Here is a 19,231-nt window from a genome sequence, read left to right on the forward strand (position 1 = left end):
AAATTGCCATAGTTAAATTTGTCGAAACATAATCGCATGACGGTATATATACGGATAAGTACATTGAAATTTTTGCAGAGTAGTTTCTACGGTCAAATCTGATAATATCCCCAGAAATGGATGAATTTACGATAAATATATAAGTCAAAGCATTCATAGGGCTTATGATGTAAGTTGGGTGTAAAATGATCACAGTAGCCAATTTTAAAAATCATCAAACTTAGAATGCCTTAAATTACATATTCTCTAAGGATTAGTATATTATAAGTATCATATCGTAATGTATCTTCTGTTAACCAATACATATGCTCGTTAACAGTTTCTCTCATATTAGATATGTACTGAATAAAAATATAAAAAAAACAGACGTTGTCTCGACAATTTTTCGATTTTACAAATCATGTTCTGTGCATATATTTGTAAGGTTCACAATTGATAAAAAAGCATATGAAGAAAAAAATATTTTTTAGGACTCTTCAAAATGTTTTTTAAGCATTATAAACACAAAAAAGTGTGCATATGGTATAATATTATAATCTAATTTTGCTTTACCACCGCAGTAATTTTACCCCTAAAACCTAAAGCAAAATTGAAATAATTTAACAGTATACAAGGGACATAATATATGATGTACATTTACGATTTTCTACGGACTCATTAATACGATATACGAAAAAGTTCGTCGAAAGCGATTTCCGTTAAGCTGAGTCGGAAAATAAGAAGAATATACAAAGGGAGCCATTACTTGCTCTGACAAACAACCCTCTTTTTCAACATTCATCGACCTTCCGGCAAACGATCACAGTTTATCAGATGGGATATTATGTTTCTTTCCCTAAAAGGAATCTGTTAATTGTAATTCTAGATAATATTCGGGACCGTAAAAGTTAATTTCTGAGATATTTATTTTAATTACTAAACCGTATTGGGAAATCTCCCATGATTTTATTTATCTTATCTTTTTGCGTATTTATCGAACTCAAATATTGCTAATTTTGCCAAACAGAGAAACTATTTTTAACATAAAATATAGGATTATGTTATGTGTTTCATATAAATTCATCTTAAATTGCTTGATTTATGCGAATTGCATAAATAATTTGCAGGAGTGGATAGATATTGTGAAGAAAATATATTTTTTAAAATGCTTAAGTATATTTTTGTAGACGTCTTTTTTTGTAACTGTGACCATCATTAGTAAAACAATAATTGTTTAAAAAAAAACAAAACCGTTTTAAAAATTTATTATGGAAAATTTACAGACAACTGAACATATTGAACATACAAAGATTTCAAGATATGTAATATTTCTTGAGCCGTCACTCGTAATTGTCATTAGTTTTTTTTTTATTAATTTAATTTATAAAAAAATAATTAAAATTTGAAATTGTTTTTTCTATACGTATTGAATATGCATTTTTGTGTCATCAGTGACGTAGGTAAGCATATAAAAGTACCAACGCACTGATCGCTCTACCAACTCTACCTCGTTTTTTTTAAAACAGTGTAATAAAATGGTAATTTATCTTGTTAAAAAAAAGATACATCATTATAATTTTGATGACATAGTTACAACTCAACGTTAGTTAAATTCTAAAATCAAATGTCCCACCAGTCACAATAGAATGCCCCAAAAGCTGTTATTTAAAAATTTAAGTTACGTGTAATTTTAAGTTTAAAATATTATGAACAGAATTTAATGTAAGTCGTTTGCAATACGCGTATCCGATTCGACGCGTTTTGGAAGGACGAAGCAAAGGGACAGATGACATTTTATAAGTTTAATATGTCACTACTGTGATTAGAATTGTCGCTTTACTATAATTATAAATATGTTGAGATGTCTTTACCTGCCATAAGATTAGCAGCATCACCAAGGTGTTTGAGAGCGTAAATATATAGAAGTCCAAAGGCCAACTGAAGTCCACTGCTTAATAAGTTCACCAAAAATGCAGCTCCACATATAATCCACCTGAAAAAAATATTTCAATTAAGTACACGTTGAAAATCAATTAAAACATGTTCTATAAGAAGGCATGGGGTTTATAAAAAAAAGTAGATACACAAGGCATGTTTAAAAAAAACATCTACTAGATACGTTATATGTTTTTTAAACTTTAAATATACACAAACATCAACAGATGAAAGAATTGAAGGAATATAAATGTTCAAATGTGAGCGGAATGGTGAATGTTACACAGTGTGTAAAGTTGCCACTAAAACCAGCCAATGGCAGGTTATAAGCCCTGTAGATGCCTAGACTTCTATATTACTTTCTCTTAATTGTTCTTCATCTCTGTTGTAATGTATTAATATTTACAGCTCCCTAAGGAGTTTAATCCAGTCCTTGTCTACAAAAATTTGGACAAATTCAAAATATTGTTTGTGTATTTTTTTCCAAGATCTAAGTGATAAGCACTTGCTGATGAACTGTAGTCTAACAGTTCAGTAAGACATAATAAATTGTATTTGATTTTGTAGGTATGTAAATAAATAAAATAATTGACTTTGAAACTATTTATTTTTCGTTTATTTATTTATTTACTTATAAACAGTATATTGCACATTTTTTGAGACATACGAGAACATAGGACTTTTAGTCCCATGGAGTTGGTACAAATAATTAGACAGACATATCAGTATATCATAGAAACATTATAATAATTTTAAAGTGTAAATATGTGGAAACAGCGAACTCGAACACTTGGTTCACATTTTATCAAAAAAGAGAGAGAAAACAAGGTGGTCATATATTCAAAAAATTATCAAGGAGTTTTCCACTTAAATTGCTTCAACTAAAAATTAACTGAAAAAGAAAATTAAATTAACCGAGAAATTGTTGTCCGATGTAGAAGGACGTAAGCTGGTTTCTTGTTTTACTAGTAATGACTTAGGACTTTGGATATAGAGATTTTGGTATTATTTATGTTTTCTCTGGATATTTATTGTTTACTTTTAAGAGTGAAAAAGCACACACTATGATAAAACTGTAATTACTTTTTAATTTTATTATAAAATACATAATTTACTGCCTTAGAACGGGGAACCAGTTTAGATGAACCAATAGCAAAAATAAAAAATATGTATGTTTACTTTTACAACTTAATTAATTTGTTATATTAATAATTACTTGTAAATTGATGTAATAAATATGTAAAAAACAAATAAATAAAAAAAAAAAGGAAATCCAGTCTTTGACTACTCCTCTCTTGAAAATAGTTTTTATCCTTGAAAGCCTAATACGCTCTTCCAAAATGTTAAACACTCTCGGTGCGATAAAGTAAGGATTAAAATAAATTGGCGGCCTCCGTGGTGTAGTGGTCAAGACTCACGCACGGAAGGTTTCGGGTTCTATTCCCGGTGAGAACACAAAAATTAAAATGTGATTTTTCTCAAGCCTGTGTGCTCTGTGATGTGATTTACCACTGTAATTAGGCTTCCCGGCCTGTTGTGGCTGTAAAGAAACTGTAGTAGATTTTGACCTATTAATTTTAGGGTAAAGTTAATTTTGTTTGACTGACAGTGCAGTGCAAGTGGTAATTCTGCCATAAATCTATTATTGTGAAGTGAAAAATAGCGAGAAATGTTTTCAATCGGTTATTATTATTAGTATCAGTCAGTGTCGAAACCATGTATATAAACATGATCCGTAAATTGTGATTAAACTTCGCCAATTAATTGCTATCACTTGAAATAATAAAACATAAATAACTTAAGAATTTCCACAAAATTGTTTAAAACTTAACATTCACGAGTTAATTATTTCCAATTAAGGCAATTAATTGTCAAGGAATTAAAAAAAAAATATGGCTAATAAGATACGCTTTATATGCAAAGTACATAATATTTGTAATTGTTATTACTAATATGAACCCAATAGAATTTGCAATGAGTAGACTCCACGTATTAAAAATATTGTTAAAATCACCTCTTAAGCTTATGTTTTTAAATACTGAATATATTATAATTTTGATAAAAACATCGATGAATTTTTTTCATTTCAGATATTTCAGTTTATAATATTTTTTCAAACTTTCGAGTTTTATCAAAATACCTACAAAACCATCGATGTTTGATACACATTCGTTTATTTTTTTAAATTTTTTTATTTTTTATTTTCTTTTATTCAGGAAACATACAGTACAGTTACAAAGTTTAATATTTTACACAATTAGACTTAATTTTAATGGACCAGTGAAGTTACCATATTATAAAGCAATTATATATAAGGTTAATTATGAATGTATAAAAAAAGAGGAGGGAAAAGAAAAACATAAAATAAAGTTGTTTAAAAATGAAAATTTAAGTGAAAAAAAGATATTTTAAAGTTTGTAGTTTGTAGTGAGTATTTACAAATGGAAATAATATTAAAGATGAAGAAAATTTGTAAGAGTAATTAAAAATTAAGAATTGAAATAAAAAATGAAAAACATGTTTAGATGTAAAAATAAAATAATAAAAATGTTTAATATTTGTCCTTTGTCGCATAAAAGATATATAAATTAAGTTTTATATACGAACTCTCAGGAGTTTTTAAGTATTGACATCACAAATAATATCATATTATGTAAGTATTTATAAAAAATCTGTATGTTTACTGAAACATGCAAACAACTTTTTCTATATTTACAAAATATTTGCTGCGAATTAACATATTATTTTGAGGTCTTTTTAATTCTCTTTCTCTGATTTTGATTCAATAATGGAACAAGAACTCAGAGAAGTCTAAATAAAATTAACCCTTCATTAATAATTTGCTCCAATTGAATTAATACAAGGGAGAAAATAATTGCCTTAACGTTATGTTAATAACATAAAATATTTAGCAGGAATAATAATTCACATCCGTGACTGTACACGCATTTATCATAATATCATAGTATATTTCGGCGAATCTGACGAGTAAATAATAGTTGTTTACTAACCGTTTGCAAGTAACTTTGTTTATAGTTTGTTCGTCAATTTAGAATTTAGTGTATTACCTCAAACAAATATACAGTTTGGCGGGAATATTGATTGTGAAAATTGTGTCTAGCGAAATAATAAATAAAACATTAAAAATAGCAATACAATAAGTTTGATTGTGTTTATAAACAAAAAAAATACCCCGACTCAACACACTTTCTTCTAAAGATATTTTCAGTTTGTCCAAATGTTTGTACAAAATACCCGGATTTCACCCCACAGGTAGTTATTAAGATTAACATATTACAACAGAGATGGAGAATATTTTACGCTTTAACAGGTATTAAGACATGTCGTTGGCTGATTTAAGTGGCCACTGTGCAACATTCACGGTTCTGCCTTAAAACACAACCATACAATGACAGATCATAAGCTACTACCCACCAGTAAATTAAGATAAACTTGAAATATAATTCACGAAATCAACTGGTCCCAGAATTATAAAAATTAAAAAATATTTTCAGGAGTTGCCTTCGTTGTTGTAGGTGAGATAATTCACACATCTGATTCTCACATGCATCAATAAAGGTCTCTTCTCGATGACTTCACAAATATTAATAGATGGATTAGATAAATGTTTATGTTTTAACATTGACAGAATTGTGAATGTTATACAGTGTGAGTTGCCATTTAAACCAGCTAACGACAGAATAAAAGCCCTGTAAATGCCTGGATTTCTCTTTTCTTTCTCTTAAATATTCTTCATCTCTGTGTTGTAACATGTTAACAGTTAATTCTAGAGACTTAGGAGAAGATTCTGGGGTGTTATTTTTAATATTCTCTACCACCTAGAGAGTGGTTACCTTGAGGTTATTTTTATTTTTTGCATGTGACTACACTTTGCTTCATACATGGCCATACTGATGATTAAACGTCAAATGATGAATGAAGCCGTTTAAACAACGAAAAAAACTAACGGTTTGGTCAATTCAACCTAATTAAGTGTTTTGGGTTATGTTTAAGGTCGCAATAATGTTTTAAATGGAAATCATCATGTTTGGTTTCACGCGTTCGTATTTTTCGACGTTTAATCATCAGTGTGACTATATATGAAGTAAAGTGCAGTCGCACGCAAAAAAAAAAACCTTACATCAACTACTCTCTTAAGGCATTCGTGAACATTTTTGTGCTGTACATACATTTTATATAATGTTAACTATTTGAAGATTGATAAAAGACATTAGATTCTCAATAATATTCAATAATACAAAAATTTTCTCCAACCATTCAAAAGCAAAATAATTTTTTGCACGCCATATTCGTTGATTATTTGAATTGTTTTGGATACTTACTTTTACAATCAGTAATTATTAATAAAATTATAATATGTTTTTATGAAAACAGCTGCAGCCAGATAAACGTGTTCAGATATTTATGATTCTTTGGGATTTTTAATGACTCAAAGCTATTTAAAATTAACGTTTTTTTTTAACAATAAATTTTCGAAACATTCATTGTATGTTACTATCAAAAATGTTATTATTCACGCTTTCTCCATTCCGATTTCCAAAATTGAACTAAAATTATCGTAATTTTTTTTTTACAAAAAAATATAAAATGATACTTGAAAATATGTCAAAACCTTTTGATAATATGACTCTTTCGAATTTAGAATAGGTATATGAAAAATTTTCAATTGTGTCAAATTGTTTGTTCTAAAAATTACATGTTCCATTTTATATCATTGATTTTTTTTTACACAAGATTTTTTTTGAACATTCATTTAATGTTACAGAAACGCGTAAAAGAAGTAATTCAATCTAAATGCTTTTACTGAAATTTATGTTACAATGAACCTAATCCAGGTAGAAAAAGCCGAAGAAACGGATTAATGGTAGAAATTTACCTCTCTTCTTGGAGTTAGTGGTGGTGGTGCGGTGGTGAAAGGGTCGGACCATTTATGTGTTGAAAGTGCTTTACAAACAGCAGTGGTTGGCTTTGTTTTATGACTCAATCCTCGAGGGATTCCTTTTTGTAATTTGTCTTTATATCTTATTCGGTACCGTGAAATGCGTGAAAGATTAAAAAACTTTAGAGTTATTTTAATTTTTTGCAACAGAGAGGGAATTCATTTTGAGAAGGGAATTTGGGAATCTAGGCATTGACAGGGCTTATTGCCTGTCATTGGCTGGTTTAAGTGGCCACTTTACACACCGTGTAACATTGACCATTTTGCCTACTCTTTCATCTGTTGACTTTTATGAAGTAAAAGAGCTGATACAAGCATTTGGACACACTCAAAACATTGTTGAACATTGAAGTAATTTAAATTATTACCCAACATGACAGGCGTCGTGGCGCAGTTGGTTAGACGGACTGTGAAACTGGCGTCGCGCGTTTGATTCCCGCCAGTTGCAAGAAAAAAATCCATGAAAGGTTTTCTCCTCAATTGGTCTGGGTGTTATGGTAAATTTTTCACTACCCCCTTCCATATCCCCTCTTTCCCACCTGCTGAAGAACCTCTAAAATAGAGGTTCAGCGGATTATTCCTTTAAAAAAATTACTTGTTTACATTAAGAACATTATGACTAATACACTTTTATTATTATTCTTAAATAAATCATTTCTGTCACATTATTCTTCTTCTTTTTCCACATCCGCTTCATAGATGAACATGTAGACATAATCAAATGTCTCCGTGAGACCGGTAAAGCCAAAAGATCGTCATCGAGGTCCTTTATGGACGGCGGGTACCCTCGGACGTGAAGAAAAAACAACTTGGGTTAAGGCTCTCCAGAGGCATCCGCAAAACGTGTCCAAGCCAGGCCCATATGGGTAGCCTATATAACGCCTGAATAACACCTATTCTCCTTTACGGATGTGAATCGTGGCACCTCACTAGGGTCCAAAACAGAAAAATTCTGAGTTTCAAGAATAGTTGTCTCAGAAGAATTTTCAGTGTGCAGTGGTTTGACTTTTTAAGGAATAAAGTAATAAAAGAGCGGACGCAGCAAACTCCAGTGATATTTGTCACCAAGTGAAGGCAATACGGTTGGCTTGGCCATATACTGCGGATGCCTCCTGAAAGCCTAAACCACGCTTGGCTACGTTACAAAGCATCAGGTTCTCGACGTTCTGGACATCTACTGCTGACTGTATTCCTTCACTGTCATACTGGAAAATTAGAAAAAAGTGATTGTACTGACTATGCGTATTTTATTGATCACAAATTGACAATACTGAAGTGAGGGATACAATTAAAGCTTTTAAAATTTATTTGTATTGTTATGTCCGCGGTTTGATTGTAAAGAAATATTATTTTTTTGCTTATTTAGTTAAATAAAAAATGATAGTGAATATGCAAAACTGAAGAAAGACACGAAGTCTTTATGAACAGTTTCGGGAAAAGGGTGGGTGCTTTCATTGCTGACTGTTCGTCGACAGTTAATGTCAGAACTATGCTATGGGAACCTGACTTGGGAAGATGCACAGAACCTGTCGGTTGAGAGAGATGCATTGAGAATTTTCGTAGACACCATATGCTCCACCTAGGAAGCGGTCATGGAATGATGATGATTATAAAATCATGAAATTAATAAAAACCTAACGATTAACATACACAATCATGTTTTATTATATGAATAAGCATACAAGAGTACAAAAATTAACAATATATTTTAATTATTGTAATTTGTAGTAGTAGTGTAGTTGTAATTTGTGTTTGATTGTTTGCCACTTACCACAAATGTAACGGGAGGCCGTATCCTTTAGGACACTAGAACTTTGTTGCAGCAACGCTAAAAATTACCACAAAATATCGTCCAATGGTTTTGGGTAGAACAAGCTTAATTTTAAGGGTTGAAATTACGACATTACGTATGTTTGCCCCGTAATGGAAAATGCCACGTATATTTGTGGGCTCGCTTAGAGATAGCACTAAATGGTTTCCGTACGTGCTAAGTATACATTATTCACCGTACATTTCTAATTTCCCCCTTTAATGGACGATGTTTTTACTAAACTTTACAGCGTTTCCGTTGCATTTACCTCACGTGTATTTGAAGACAACATTTTATCATTTTTCACTTATGCGATCATAATAATCATTCTCGTATCCATTGATTACTTGAGAAATTACATCATATTTGTTTTGACAATTTATCATATGGAGGTAAAATAATCGGCCTAAGGAGAAAACATTAAATAACTACGGTGAAAAAAAAACGTTATCAGAAATATTTTATTGTAACTATGATGTACCCATCTTGGCAACGATTTGGTGACCTTTGTGGTGTTATCGCTAAGATACTCAACCCACGCACGTAGGGTTCTTTTCATGATTTTTTTTAAAGCCTGGGTGTTTTTTATTAGACCTTCTTGCCTATTATGATGCTAAAAAAATAAAGCATTGGCCTAAAATTCTTCGAAAGGGTCGAGAATTTTAAACTCTTAGGTGTGGATGTAACGGGAAACAGCAGATTTAAAAAAACTTAAGAATGCGGCTAGGATTAGCAAACACCGCATTCAAAAGTATAAAGGTTATCTGGAAATTGAATGTTTACTCAATAAAAAAACTAATAACGCCCATACAATGCTTGCAAAGCATTCCTATTCTCATCTACTAATTCAAATTATGGTTCCTTACAAGAGCTCAAAACAAAAAAACTATTAAATCTTGAGAAGAAATGCCTCAATAGAATACTGGATGTACATTTTTTTTTATTTTGAAACAATTTTTTTAAAATTTAAATTTTTTATTTATTTATTTGGAAGAAATGTTGGCAATAGTCAACTGAAATTTTGACATTAGTCAACGGACGCAGCAACTTTCAATGGCACCTGTCACCAAGCGGAGATGAAACGAAAAGAGAGCTTTATCACGTTACCTACTTAATTAAGCATCAGATTTTCGTGGTCCTGGACTTCCAAAACTGACAAATCGTTGGCAATCCGCGTCTGAACTTACGACAATTTTTCATTAAATAATAAAATGATTTCAAAAAAATGATAGTGAATAGACCACTTATATTTTCCCTAAACGGAAAATTCGGCACATTGCGGGAGTGTTAAATTCTGTAAGTAATCTGATTGCTCATTAAGAGTAATGGTTTAGATAATTGCCGATCAGCAGATGATTCCGATAAACAGTTTTTTATTACCAATCCGTATATTTTAATTTTACGGATTTAAAGCGCTCTCTACTCATCTAGTGAAAATAATATTACTTTTTTATTAATTAGAACAATAAATACCATTACATAGTTAATGAATTTTTTATGCTGCTCATTTTGTCCACATGGTTCCTTCAGTATTTTCGTTTGGATCTGTTCCATCGCACAATACCCACTATTTTACACGTATTTCTAATAAAAATAATACGGATTCAGTCTCGGAGCGTTTTTCCACTAATGGACCTTAAGACCTTCATTTCAGCAGTTCTGAGTCGCCCTTTGGTACGAACCATGTCAGCATACGTAATGACGGGTCTCACACATATCTTGTATATTCTGACCTTGCCATCGATACGAATATCCTTATTTCTCCATATTACATTTCTCATACACCCCGACACATTGCTTTGTTGACCTGTTCTCGGACATTGGTGTACAAATAGCAATGCCTTAAGATTTCTACTACCAGATATCTGAAACTCATGACTTGTTCCACTGGCTAGTTGTCAATAGTCAACTAACACCATATAGATGTTCCGGGTAGTGTAAGACTTTTTATTTTGCTGACTGATATTTTCATGTTTAGCCTTTGTGATACAAGGTGGAATGTATTCAGCATTCTTTGTAGGTCATCCTCATATTCCGCTATTATAGCTGCCTCCGTCATCTGCATAGCATATCATATTCATTGCGGCCTCCGCGGTGTAGTAATCAAGACGCTTGACTTACATACGGAAGGTTCCGGGTTCGATTCCCGGTGAGAACACAAAAATTAAATGTGATTTTTCTCAAGCCTGGGTGTTCTGTGATGTAACTCACCACTGTAATTGGACGTCCTGGCCTGTTGTGGTGCAAAAATAAAATATAAAATATGCATACGTTAATTTAAAAAAAAAAAAAATGTTTTTGTAATCTTAATCTCTTTATTAAAGCACAAAAAGCCGACTTTGACTTACTACTACTACATACTCCCGAAAAAGAAACTAATAGAAAAATAAAGTTACTACTCGTACATTATGGATTTATTAATTTATCAAACTTTGAAGTTGACTTCATTATTCTGTTTATAGGGTAAAAAAAACACGACTCACGAATTTATAAACTTCTTGGGTAACATAATGTTTCCCTTTATGTAATTAATCACGAGGGACGATAAAATAGATAGCGAGTATAATGTTAACACCGCGCAGTGAAAATTTCAAGCCCACGAAATTTTGAAAATGTAGATTTAGGATAAAACGTCGAGGGTGATAAAATATTTATTTGATATGGAAGGGTCGCGGTTCTAGTCCGCGGGGCGTGCATTAGCGGTCAGCGGTTACCGTTTGTTTGTTGGAGAGTTAAGTCTCCTTCCACATATCCCTACTGAATAATTATAATTCCCTTTAACGATAATGCCGAGTACAACGAGGCCCGGAACTTTTTGCGCCCAAAAAGGATTAAAAGAGAGTGCGTAAATAATGGCGATCTGAATCGCTGAAAGCAGTTTAAATATTTTTCAACGCTTGTTTGATTTAAACCAATAACGGAAAATCAAGTTATGTTTCCAATTTGCTCGGTCGACTTTTTGAACAATGAAATCGTTTTGTATGATAGTCGCAAACGTCGACATCCCATCGAATAATGCTGTAACTCGATTAAGTTACTAAAAAAAATGATGAAAAGGGGAAAAATGCAATAGAATATTTCATTAATTAATTATGAAAGGAGCTATACATTAATACATCGTCCAAATAAATCATCACACATCGACACGTGAATGACTTTTTGACTTTTTAAAATAAACTTTTTATTTTTTAAATGCAAGTATTGATTGAATTTTTTTTACGGAAGTAATATTTTTTATATTTATATATATACATACATATGATATAATATGTAAGCGTGTTCGTAAAAAACTGTTTTGTTACAATGTGTGTATGAAAACTTAAAAAAAAAAAGATTACTTTGTATTGAGTTTTTATTTCTACTTACCATGTATGTTTTGTAAAGATATATACAAAAAAAGTTTGTTTATATTTGTGTTCGTGTTTGTTGATGTATTGTAAGGTTTTTTTTATTTGGTTTTCTATTTAATTTATGTTTACATTTTTTATTATTTTGGACTCTATTTGTAAACTCTTTTACTTAAAAAAGTAAACAGATGAATGCATTAAAGAAATTTGGAAGTTTATCTTTTGGCAGAAAACTGAATATTAAATGGTGTGTTAGCCCAATAAAAGTCTAAGTATTGCCTTTTCAAAATCTATGTCGTAAACTAACCACGTTTGGTATTTATCGGTAATTTATTTTTTTACTGATTGTATTTTATTTTTTGGTATTGTAAAAGACGTAACAACCTCTGAGGACGACTGTCATCAAGCGAATACGATTCGGTCAGTCAAATCACGTTCTACAGATGTCTCCCGAGAACCTTAACCGAGCTAGACTAGGTACTTTACAAAGCATCAGGTTCCCGACTGGACAACCGCTGCTGACAGCTCATGCGCAGTTTACATCTGATTTAGTGACCAACCAAAGAAAATTTTCAACCAAAACCGAAACTTAATTAAATAAGTAAAAGAAGCTTGAAAAAGACCAAAATAAAATAATTTTAGTGTTAAACCTTACGAGGCCATTAAAATCAATGTGAAATAAATAAAAATGCTCCATGAAATAAACGGCAAAATTTATTTATTAAAGGATTAACCGCCTAAACTTCTATTGAGAGGCTTGTAAGCAGGTGGAAAAGAGGCAAAGGAGGTTTTGAAAAATACACCACAACACCTAGACCAATTGAGAAAAAATTCGTTCTTGAATTTTTTTCTTGTAACTGGCGGGTATCGAACCCACTACGCCAGTTTTACAGTTAGCCGTTTAACCAACTGCGCCACGGTTCCTGTCTTAATTCGTTTTTTTAGCGCCTTTTGGTTCGTTGATATGTTATACTTATAACTTATATGTAACAGTTCTTCAATGAACGCTATAAGAACTTATAACATATAAAGAAGTTACAAAAATATAAATATGAAGAAAACGTGGCCGAGTCATGAGCCATAAGATAAACCCGAGTTAAACTGAACGTTATCCGACTCATCCCGACGGTTTGGTCAACTTTTCGCCGAAACCGAAACTGGTGCCGAAATTCGTTGTACTGCCCGAGGCTGGCCGGAACCGAAATCGAAACTTCAGCCGGTCGCTAATTTGATTTTACCTGATGCGAAAAGCGCACTGAGTTGACTTCCGACAGAAAAGTCTGAAAACAGTGACGTCAGATTTTGATCAAGTTAGTGAGACGAGCATAAAAATGGTTCTGTAATTATGATATTAAATATGACTATTCATAGTTAGTTGAACTGAATTGTTTATAAATTAATTTAAAAAAAAAATCAAATTAAAAATATGTTAAAATAAATAAAGAAAAGGCTGACATTTTGTAAAAAAGCAAAACCACAGAACTCGTTGACGCCCTGAACTCTACATTTATATACAAAGAAATATTAGTAGAAATAAGAAAAGAAAAAAACGTGATTTAATTTAATTCTAGGTTTACAAAATATGTCTGTAACAAAAAAGTTAGTTCTTTAAAAGTACAATGTAAATAGTATACTGTGTGTGTAAGAAATACATTGTTTACTGATAATTAGATTTAGGTCAATTTAAGGGCATTCATAAGTAAGCTTTAAGTTGCCATAAACAAAATAATAAGGGAATAAAAAATCTAGGGTTATTTATTCTTATTATAGATGATGCAATAGCGCCATTTTGATGCAAATCACATTTTTTTTATTTATTCTCTTTAGTTACATTTTTTTTTATTTACGTTTGTTACATTTTTTATTACACAGTATATAATTTTATCTATGAAAACAAAAAAATCCACATCGGTATAGCCTGTGCGAGGTTAAACTAAATCTAGAATATATTTTGAAATATATGGTGTAGATGCATGTATGAATAAATAAATTAAAAAAAAATAATAATTGAATGTTGCATTCTGGATTTTTTTTAATATGAGAAAGTGGAAAATAAGATATAAAAAAGGAAAAGTAAATATAATAGCAAAGGTTATTAAATTTAAGTCAGATAATTGAATTAGAAAAAAATACGAAAGCAAATAAAAAGTTTATCTGGAAAAAAAACATTAAAATTTATGTTTTTAAACAAGTTAACAAATGAATTATTAGAAAAAGAGATGTTTAAATTATAACTTTTCGTTATGTCTTTAAAATATGAGTTCAGTTTAGAGGCAAAAACATTGGAATGTTTCTGTTCTAGTGTTGATGTACAAAATAAAATATCCAACACCTGATATCTTCTTTGACTATGACGGTTTAAATTTTTGAGTGCTGAAGTGCTGACAATTTACAGCACACATTAGACATTGGAAACAATATATATATCGTCGCTTAAGCGGCAACATGATCAATCTCATGTTTTAAACAGATTGAGATAAGTATATAAAAAGCTTTGTAACCTTCTGAATCGACCTGCATACTCAGTTTTCACAAACTCCCACTAGAGGCGCCACAAATCGACTCATATTAACATGACATATCAAAATTTTATAGACTATAGAATATCTTTTTCAGTTTTTTGTCTTTCATATAAAGTCCAAAAAATGAGATAGGTCATGTTTAAAAGTAAGTAACATTTAAAAGTTTTATTTCTTGAAATAATCGGAAGAAGGAATATGTTTTATTCTTATGAAGCATAATTTTTATCATTAGTTTTTTACTATCATCAAAGGGTAAATATGATTACTAATTGCTCCCCTCCATCCAATTACTCCGTACGATAGTGTTGATAGGACAAGTGAATGATAAACCATTATATTGATTTTGTAATCAACAATACCATTTAGGTGCTTAAATATACAAGTTAAATATCTTAGTTTGTTTAAAAAAAAAATTTTTGTTTGTCCATTTAAGTTGGTTGTCAATAATGACACCCAAGTACTAGGAACATTTTCCTGAATTTATTTTTTCACAATCAGAATATAAGTTTATCTTAGACCTAGATTAGGCCTTTTTTCTGGGCCAACCATCTACCGAAATTTTTGTACACTAATTTAAAAAAAAGCTGAAAATTTCACGGACCTTAGTCTCAAAATTTTCACACAAATGTTAATACGGCTTTCTCTCGGTAAGCTGCTAACTCCAGTGCGAGCTTCGACGTCAGATTTGCGCTCTAGATTCCGACATGATTGTTAACAAAATGAAGGCAGAGAAAATTCAGGACCTAGTGAACTTGATGCCCTGTAAAGTAAGCAAGAGTGGTCAAAGCTTTTGAAAACCATCCGTAAGATGGTCTAGTCAGTTTAAGCGTTTTAAGCATGGAAAACGAACGCGTTAACCACCGTTTTCAAAATACTGAACTGAGAATAGCCGTCTAGTCAAAATAACTCGTCCAAAATTCTGATTCTATTTCACACACAGAACAGTATTCTTCATCCACCCGGATATGAAATATCATACCACAAAAACGGAATAACTGAATATTTTGACGTAGGTTCTCGTAAATCAGTTTTAACCTTAACGCAAATAGTGGAATTATGGGATATTTGGCGCAGGAAATAAATTTAAAACACGTCTGAACGACGCTATCGTCATCTTCCATACGGATACATTTTGCAGAAATAATTCTGTATGGATTTTAACAAAATGGAATGAAAATATAAAATAAAGTTTATATTTGAAGCACTAACTTTGTGGTTTTTCATCATAATAAAATAAATAAAACAACTTTGTTTTTAACCACTAATTTGTTATTATTTTTTTTTTCCACCGGCCGGTTTCAAAGCAAACAATCTTTTTCGTCTTGACGAAGCTGAACGAACGAAAAACGAAAAGAAGACGAACCTTGGTTTACGTAACTAATGAATTGATTCCTCTTTTTTTATCATGTTCACTAAATACTACACGTGGACCAAATAAATCAAGTCGTTTTTTCCGTACACGGGTGGTAATTTGATATCGATATTTTCGAAGTAAGACTGGAGAGGACCAAAAGAAATATTGTTTATTTGGTCATTGATTATTGTTTTCTTATTATGAAAACCTTTTTTAATTTCTAAGATTTCTAAGTTGACAAATTATAATATTTTATTTTCAACATGAATTACTTTTAATCCAGTGTCTTTATTGAAGTTATGATTATTCAGATGATTTGCGAGTTCAGAAAAATGATTATTATTTAAGCATCTTAAGTGTTTTTTTACTCAAACATTATAGTTTCTTTTAGTTTTTCCAATGTAGATTGAATCGCAATCATTACAATTTAATTGGTATATCCCAGATTTATTATATTTATGGAATTAGTAGTTAAAAACAAAGTTGTTTTATTTATTTTATTTAAAAATGTAAAAGTTTTTCTAGTGCAGAACAAATCATATTTTTCCAAATCTAAAAAATATCCGCCCACTCCATCCATAGTATAACAAAAAAACATAAAGTACTACGCGATCTGCTCCATATTTTCAATAATATGTAATGAAGATACAATATTTACAACATTTTATATCAATTGTTATGAAGATAATCTTAAATAACACTTCTTTATTAAGTGCCCAACATTATGTTCATTTTTCTGTATGTAAATATGTATTGTTAATTTATTTAAGAATAAACTGTAATTTATCTCTTTAAAAAGGCAAAAAAAGTGTGCTATGAACTTATTGATTTTAATGATTCCTGACTATCTAGGAGTTTCTGTGATCAGGACTTTCTTATTGTTAGATATAAACACGTCAAAGTATTTTTTTTTACCGTAATAAAACCAGAAATAAAAAAAATATTATGTCATAATTATTAATATGAAAAGATTAATAGATTCTAGGTCTATTGAGCTTTTGTCTTGTGTTGAATTGGGTCATTTACACAAACAAATGAAAACAAAATATTATGTTTGTTTTATTTTGAGAGAACCAAAGCCAGTTAATTGTATTTCCATCATTATTTTTATCTAATTTTAAGCTCTTTCTGCTCGTTTACTAAGAGTGATAACGAATTGTTTTATGGAAAAAGTTTATCTTCTCCTAAGCCGGAAGCGACTTCTAAAAGCACGCGGGTCTTTAATTAAACTTTCAAACTTTTCAAAGTAATTACCACTCCACACAATGAATTGTCTAAATTGAGTGTTATCAAGTGACAAATTTGTCGTATCAGTGAAAAGGAAACGGTTGCACTATATAAACAATACTAAATAAGGAGGTTTAGTGCTAAATTTGTTGCAACGGCCAAACAGTTTTGAGAAGGCAACATGAAAGTCTAGGTATTTATGTACATGGATTTTTCGCTTCTCAAAAATATTTTTCCTCTTCGTTGCAAAAAATTAAGATATAATAACTCCCTAGGGAGGAAATCCAGCATGTCTTTGGACCTACTCAAAACAAGGTTTAGTGCTACCTAAACAATATTTAGTTATTGTATGGTGAAATTTTTCATTGATGTACGAAATTGCAGATAATAGGGCCCTCATAGTCTTTTAACACATAAAAAAAAATAATCCTGAACTTTCCCATTAAAAAGGGATGACAGACATTTATGTTAATATAATAAGGCTGTAGATTTCTTCAAAATACAATATATGTCCTAAACAGATGATAGTGTATGCCACGGAAAAATAAAAATGCATGAACAATAAATATACAATTTATTTCAACAGAGAGGGAAAAAGTTTTCGAGAAGAAATTTGGAAGTCTAGGCATTTACAGGGCTTATGACCTGTCATTGGCTGGTTTAAGTGGCCACTTTACACACTGTGTAACATTCACCATTCTGCCCATGTTTGAACATCCACATTTCCTCAACTCTTCCATCTGTTGACTTTTGTGAAGTGAAAGAGCTGAAACCTTTATCACGTTTAAATAAAGTGGCCACTTAAACCAGCCAATGACAGGTCATAAGCCCTGTAAATGCCTAGACTTCCAAATTTCTTCTCGAAAACTTTTTCCCTCTCTGTTGAAATAAATTTAAATATGAACAACTCCCTAGGGAGGAAATCCAGCCAGTCTGCAAGCATTTGGACATAATCAAACATTGTTGAATTACTACCTGGTAAAAGAAGAAGTATAAAAATTGGAAAATTGTTTCCAGGCGTTGCCTAGTAGGTGATTTGGTTTAGCCGGATGAATCTCACCCACGTGATAAAGGTTTCAGCTCTTTCACTTCACAAAAGTAAACAGATGGAAGAGTTGAGGAAATGTGGATGTTCAAACATGGGCAGAATGGTGAATGTTACACAGTGTGTAAAGTGGCCACTTAAACCAGCCAATGACAGGTCATAAGCCCTGTAAATGCCTAGACTTCCAAATTTCTTCCCGAAAACTTTTTCCCTCTCTGTTGAAATAAATTTAAATATGAACAACTCCCTAGGGAGGAAATCCAGCCAGTCTGCAAGCATTTGGACATAATCAAACATTGTTGAATTACTACCTGGTAAAAGAAGAAGTATAAAAATTGGAAAATTGTTTCCAGGCGTTGCCTAGTAGGTGATTTGGTTCAGCCGGATGAATCTCACCCACGTGATAAAGGTTTCAGCTCTTTCACTTCACAAAAGTCAACAGATGGAAGAGTTGAGGAAATGTGGATGTTCAAACATGGGCAGAATGGTGAATGTTACACAGTGTGTAAAGTGGCCACTTAAACCAGCCAATGACAGGTCATAAGCCCTGTAAATGCCTAGACTTCCAAATTTCTTCTCGAAAACTTTTCCCTCTCTGTTGAAATAAATTTAAATATGAACAACTCCCTACGGAGGAAATCCAGCCAGTCTGCAAGCATTTGGACATAATCAAACATTGTTGAATAAATATACAGTTTATTTATTTATTAATACTTTTACATTGTTTGTATTCTTTTTTTATACAGAATAATGTTCCCTCACTGGGGTGTCCCGTGCCGAGGGAAACATTTTACAAAATGTGAAACATGCCAAAGATTAGCTATTTAACAAAGTTAACATAATAAATAATAACAATAAAAAAAAGAAATTAATCCAATTAACCTAATTATTATTAAAATAATAAACAATAAAAAACTAAAATAATCATTAAAAACACCAATGTATATAGACCAATAGAACAAATTTCATAAACAGTACACACATTTTACCTATTTGGCTTGATCCACTCATCGATCCGTGCGCAACTCACCTCCACTATCCATTTCTTAATA

At 31.2% G+C, this 19,231-nt stretch overlaps 1 protein-coding gene across 1 annotated transcript in view; it reads right to left on the bottom strand.

Annotated features, from left to right (window-relative positions):
- Positions 1-1,850: 1,850 nt before the first annotated feature.
- Positions 1,851-19,231, bottom strand: part of LOC148273568 (uncharacterized) — a gene marked incomplete at its 3' end in the record, with an annotated part of 109,032 nt that continues 91,651 nt past the window's right edge. The window contains exon 3 of the mRNA XM_088238519.1: positions 1,851-1,972. Within this exon, the coding sequence (XP_088094645.1) occupies positions 1,851-1,972 (122 nt within the window). The remainder of the gene's footprint in view (positions 1,973-19,231) is intronic.

The sequence above is a fragment of the Micrasema longulum genome, unplaced genomic scaffold (genome assembly GCF_059751315.1).
Source record: "Micrasema longulum isolate JH-2025_06_02 unplaced genomic scaffold, ASM5975131v1 h1tg001911l, whole genome shotgun sequence".
Taxonomy (NCBI): domain Eukaryota; kingdom Metazoa; phylum Arthropoda; class Insecta; order Trichoptera; family Brachycentridae; genus Micrasema; species Micrasema longulum.